General features: G+C 40.4%; 2 protein-coding genes across 2 annotated transcripts; one reads left to right on the top strand and one right to left on the bottom strand.

The window, feature by feature from the left end:
• Nucleotides 1-327: 327 nt before the first annotated feature.
• LOC124413423 lies at nucleotides 328-1,233 on the top strand. The gene is made up of 3 exons (XM_046893984.1): nucleotides 328-515; nucleotides 699-895; nucleotides 953-1,233. The coding sequence occupies exons 1-3, from the start codon at nucleotides 328-330 to the stop codon at nucleotides 1,231-1,233; spliced, it is 666 nt and encodes a 221-aa protein (XP_046749940.1).
• A 1,138-nt stretch (nucleotides 1,234-2,371) lies between these two features.
• On the bottom strand, nucleotides 2,372-4,938 carry LOC124413417. The gene is made up of 7 exons (XM_046893976.1): nucleotides 4,663-4,938; nucleotides 4,150-4,564; nucleotides 3,951-4,056; nucleotides 3,461-3,866; nucleotides 3,361-3,390; nucleotides 3,148-3,248; nucleotides 2,372-3,038 (listed from the first exon to the last, which is right to left on the bottom strand). The coding sequence occupies exons 1-7, from the start codon at nucleotides 4,936-4,938 to the stop codon at nucleotides 2,372-2,374; spliced, it is 2,001 nt and encodes a 666-aa protein (XP_046749932.1).
• Nucleotides 4,939-5,350: the final 412 nt, after the last annotated feature.

Here is a 5,350-nt window from a genome sequence, read left to right as displayed (position 1 = left end):
TAAAATGTATACGTCGCAACAGCGGTCCTCCCGGTGTCGGATTTCAAATCACTGCGGACGGTCATTACGATGTACAGAATAAAAGACTGTGCAATGTCGCAGAACCTGTTGAGCAAAACAACGCTGTAACATTGAAAATCTTACGACGAAAATTCAACGTGCTGCAAAAACAAAACGACAATCTCGATTAAATGATCAAAGCTTTGGAGATCACCACGGGGAAAGCTTTGAATACCTTTTACGCAGATTTTAGAACAGGCAGAGACTTGTCGATTTGAAACGCTGAAATCATTTCCAAATTGGACACCAGACTAAGAGCATTGGAATATGAACGAGAAAAAGCTAACGCTGGTGACGGAACTGCATAAATCTGCACGCCGGAATTACCCGCGTCGCCGTGTAGACGTGCGCGGCATCGACGAGACCTGGCAGGCGGATCTTGTTGATATGATGTCATACGCAGGACAAAACAAAGGCTACAAGTATATGCTCACAGTCATTGATATCTTTTCAAAGTAAGCGTGGGCTGTACCGATAAGGAGCAAGTCCGGGGATGATGTTACAAAGGCCATGGAATCTGTGCTAACTCAAGGACGTGTACCAAAAAAATTACACGTCGATAGAGGAACGGAATTCTACAACTCAAAATTTGAATTTCTTATGTCACGCTATGGAATTAAACTCCACTCCACGTACAGTAATTTTAAGGCTTCGATCTGTGAACGGTTTGATCGTACGTTGAGGAATAAAATGTGGAAACGGTTCAGTATGCAAGAAAGCTACAAGTGGCTCGACATCTTATCTGATTTAGTATCGGCTTACAACAACACGAAACACCGAACCATAAGAATGAAACCATCGGATGTCACCGTTGCGAACGAAAGGCTGGTATTACGTCAGTCGTAAGGAGGGCTTCGAGCGGAACCTTCCAAACCGGCAAAGTTCAAAACAGGTGACAAAGTTCGAACCAGCAAGTTCGAAAACGTCTTTGAAAAAGGTTACACTCCCAATTGGACGACTGAAATATTCACAATAAGCCAAGTAGAAAATACCAATCCTGTGACGTACAAGCTCAAAGACTACCAAGGTCAACCCATCGCTGGTGGTTTCTACGAACAGGAGCTCCTTAAGGTGGAACATCCGGACATCTATCTGGTGGAGAAGGTGCTTCAGAAGCGGAGAAAAAAATTATACGTCAAGTGGCTAGGTTTTGATACTACACACAACAGTTAGATAAATGAATCTGATATGTAATGTTAAATAAACGAAATTATTTTTCAAGTATTTGTCTTCATTTTTACATCCCAGAGATACAATTCATACGGATGTTCAGTTCAACTGCAGGTCTTGTAGCCCCACGGCAGCGTATCGGTTGTGTTCCGAAATACGATACGCGTATCGTCGTTCCAGCTCAGTGCTACTCTTTTCCGTTCAATGGTATAGACGTGATGCTTCTGACTCTGTATCAGACTCTGACGTTCGACTAAATCTTCGTGTTCCAAAGCACACTTTAAGTAATCATTGAAGGTTATAGTTTTTAACAGGGATCCTTTGACACCCTTGGCTCGTTTTTCATCTTTATCCTCCCCCATCACTCTGAATGAGTACAACTTCGCTCTTAAGCCAATAAATTCCGCCATTATTTTTCCGTTACACTCATCTTTCATCAAACGCAGAACTTTTTGCTAACCAACGGCATTCCGTAGACGTTGTCAGGTGGATAATCGGAGGTATCAAATTTATCCAAGTCCTGTCTGATGCATTCATAAATGTTGGGGACGGTGAAGTGATATATCAAACTATCCGTGTCAGTGTACATTAATTACGCCTGATGCCCAAATTTCGTTCTAATATACTTGTAGTGGAAATCGTAGATAAAGGTCTTCGCGAAATCTAAAATGGAGAAGCCTGCATACAATGGTTTGTTGAGTTTGACTGTCGTTTTACGCAATTCAACTATTATCATATCTTTATCAAAGATTGTACAACTGTGGAAATTTGGTTTGGCTATAGTAGCTCTAGCACCGTATCTTCCATCCCATTTCGTGATCAGCCTGACATCTCTATACTTCCTAACATTTTCCATTGTCTTACCAAAAACTGCGTTGTTCATCGGTTTATAGAAGTTTTTTTCGAATTCATTGTTTGATTTTGTGCGTAAGTCTGTATTTGAATCTATGTACTTTTTGAGCCACGGTGTTTGTCTAAACTTTAGAACTCTACGAATTTTAGCTAGTTTCAAACCTCATTCTAAGCATTGTTTCAAGACGCGGTAGTGAACAACGTAGTTTTGCTTGGAAAGTAGCGTGGTCGTCAATTTTGGTTGCTTACTTTGTGAGATGGGAGGTATGTAGTGTTCCGGACACAGTGGTTAATCTTTATGCATTCCATGCAGTTCCTCGGAATATTCCAAATCTACCTCTAATATGTAGCCAAACTCCGCTTTGTCTGTGATGGCAAAAACATCAAATTGTCTGAAATCTATTATCCATTCGAAAGAACTGCATGGCAGAGCAAAGCTCATAGCCGCACCGTACAAGTTGTTAACGTCGAAGTACATGAGATGAGACTCTTCGAGCGTTGGATTGAAAGCATCTCTCATGTATCTATTGTTAGCCTTTGCATATCGATTAGAGCATTGAGACACACCACCTCGAATACCTTTTTCTATAAACATAAGCATATCAATATCAGTGAGAAGCTCGAGTTCGATACCGGTACATTTCAACATTGCGTCAAACGAGAGACCGGGCGCTGTAAAATAATGTAACGGGTCCAGGTTGTACGTTGCATAACAATTTTGTCGGAAGTTTTCAAAAACGTCAGCCAACAGAAAAACATCAGTTTGCAAATATAAGTCTGAATATTCCCCCAACGTTTTAAAGTTAAAAGCTTGCCAAACTTTACACGCGTGTGCGTAATCGTTATCCGAAATATCTTGGATGTTCAATTTTGAATAAAATCTTCCTTTAGGTGGTAACTTTACGTCCTCGAGCTTCTCCCAACCATCCATGTAATCGTACGGAAAAACACCCTTCCTGGTTAATAACTCGAATTTTTCAGAGCTTGTGCAAAATTCACGTGTAATTGCTTTTTGATTGTCATTCAAAAATGTTGCCAATTTTTCGAGACTGCTGGGCATAAAACGGAACGAATCTGAGAAATCTAAACTTTATATCTGTCCCCTTGACATGTTTTGTGAATGTAATGTACTTTTCTTTGTTCACGGGTAAAAGCTGAATAGTACCCTGAAAAGTTGTGGCCGTTGTGGCCAATGTTTAATCAAAAAATGCGAATCGTATCCCGACAGATTATGAAATATCACTGGGATGGTATGCGAGTTTTGATAATTAAGATTACAGCTTTGATGCGCAGGACCACGGTACTTTCCTGTGAAATGACAGTGATCACGGTGTTTGACGTCTTCGCGCGTGAACGGTTTTTCACAAATATGACATACCTTTGATAAATTGAATTCGGTAATTTGATTGAAGTTCAGCGACTCCATAGGTACAATAGTTTTAAAATGCGTTTCTAACGAGTGTGCCAATTGCTCCAACTCGTTCTTAAACCATTCAATGCAAGTCTCCCCGCGGTTAATTTTGAACATTGAAATGGAATCGTTAAAGTTGCAATGCAGGTAATATCCTATACTGTAAGGAATAGGATTTTGGTAAATTGTTCTATTTTCTGACACTTGAATGTTAGTAGCTTGCAACAAGCATTCTCGATCCGCGTAAATACAGAACGGAACGGTTTCTTTGTGCTTGAAATTTTTGAATTTCAGAATCTTTTCCTCTTCCTCGGGTAAAACAACTTTGGTCTCGTTTAACTTGAAGCAATCGATTCTGTGCTTTGTTAAACACCTTTCAGAGTCAAAATGCGTTAGACATCTATCACATAACCAAATATGATGTGCACGTTTCGGAATTTGAGAGCTTGTCAATCACGACAAATTCCGAATCCAAGCAAAAAGATAGATTCTATGTTTTTCACAATATTCTAAATCAACATCATCACCATCATCATCATCGTCGTCTGTAATTTCGGTTTCCACTGCCAAGAGATGAATTACGGGTTTATCAGACTAATTCTGACTCAAGTGAATTGGTACTATTTCACTTTTTTTCCCACCATCTTGGTCTATACCATAAACATTGATGGAAAGTCCGTTGAGTTTTTCAAATTTCGAAATAGTATTTTTATCTAGAGACATAGGAAAGTTTATACTGTCATACCGTAGCACTGAGCTGAAATGTGGATACGAGCTGGTCATGTTGGGATTTCTGTCGTTAGCTGGGAACAGAGCTGCGGTGACCGACCAAAGAAAGCAATACGAGTCGTTGTTTCGGATGTTCACCACAGCCTTCGTATCTCTGATGTGCTTCGGTAACGGGGTGTAGGTATAGAGACCGCCTCGAAGTGGCGTATACTTGTTAATGTTGACGGCAAGATTGATAATTTCAAGTAACGACCAGCCTGAATCCTTTTCCTGGAAATCTTCCACCTTTGTTAACAAACGGTTTGTTACATTTTCGATGAACCATTCGTTAATATCCGTTGTCTGGAGGATGATTTCGTTTTTCGTATTGAAGAATTTGTTCTCTTCTACTGTGTGATCATCCTTTTTTACTTCGAATTACAAGCCAGGAAGGCGTTTACTTTCAGGCTCCCCGTTTTCCGCAAAGCGTTTTTCAGTCTTGTCACAGAAAGTAACTTTGCGTCTTCTAGAAACCTCTCCACGTCTTTATGCTTCAAATTGGTGATGGATCCTGTTCGTATTCTTCCCTCGAAAGCAGACACCAATTCTTCCCAGTGTACGCGATCGCTTCGTCTTTGTTTTCGCGTACCGTCACCCGTTTTTCGAAGCCGTTTGAATTTTTCCCCCAGCGACTTCAAGAGTCCGATCGTTGTGATAATTTTCGTTTTCTCACCCATCGTTAGAGCGTTTCGCAGAATTTTGTTTAGAAGCCGGATATTTTGCATCCCAAATTTATTCCATTTCTGAATCTCCGTTGGCGACGATTCGTTCAACATTTAGTACGCAGATTCCATAATGTTGATCAATTTCAAACATTTCGCGGATTCCATCTTTCTTACTTCTCACGTGCTCTTGACAAGTTTGAACATGAATGATCGTTTGCTGTGATGGTAATCCTTTTTATAGAGCAAGCTATACGTGTGTCTATTACGCATGGTTTCGTGTCATTCGGTGAACATGGGAGCCACCATACGATATCACATTTTTCCGTTTGCAAAACATAAACACAAGGGTTTCTTACATGAAAGTCCTGGAGTGGTATTTGGTGGGGGGAAAAAGAACGTCAGGTGGTTGATATCACTTCGGACT

Source organism: Diprion similis, chromosome 2, assembly GCF_021155765.1.
Source record: "Diprion similis isolate iyDipSimi1 chromosome 2, iyDipSimi1.1, whole genome shotgun sequence".
Lineage (NCBI taxonomy): Eukaryota > Metazoa > Arthropoda > Insecta > Hymenoptera > Diprionidae > Diprion > Diprion similis.
The sequence above is the reverse complement of the archived record's forward strand: the minus strand, read 5'-3'. Positions and strand labels throughout refer to the sequence as shown.

Excerpts from the sequence above, each read along its gene's own strand:
- LOC124413423 (XM_046893984.1), top strand. The coding sequence starts at position 328 with ATGAACGAGAAAAAGCTAACGCTGGTGACGGAACTGCATAAATCTGCA. Across the intron at positions 516-698 it reads GTCATTGATATCTTTTCAAA|TAATTTTAAGGCTTCGATCT; the intron begins GTAAGCGTGGGC and ends CTCCACGTACAG. Across the intron at positions 896-952 it reads GAACGAAAGGCTGGTATTAC|GTGACAAAGTTCGAACCAGC; the intron begins GTCAGTCGTAAG and ends AGTTCAAAACAG.
- LOC124413417 (XM_046893976.1), bottom strand. The coding sequence starts at position 4,938 with ATGGGTGAGAAAACGAAAATTATCACAACGATCGGACTCTTGAAGTCG. Across the intron at positions 4,057-4,149 it reads ACTTTCCATCAATGTTTATG|TGGAAACCGAAATTACAGAC; the intron begins GTATAGACCAAG and ends ATCTCTTGGCAG. Across the intron at positions 3,039-3,147 it reads AGATTTCTCAGATTCGTTCC|GAAGGGTGTTTTTCCGTACG; the intron begins GTTTTATGCCCA and ends GTTATTAACCAG.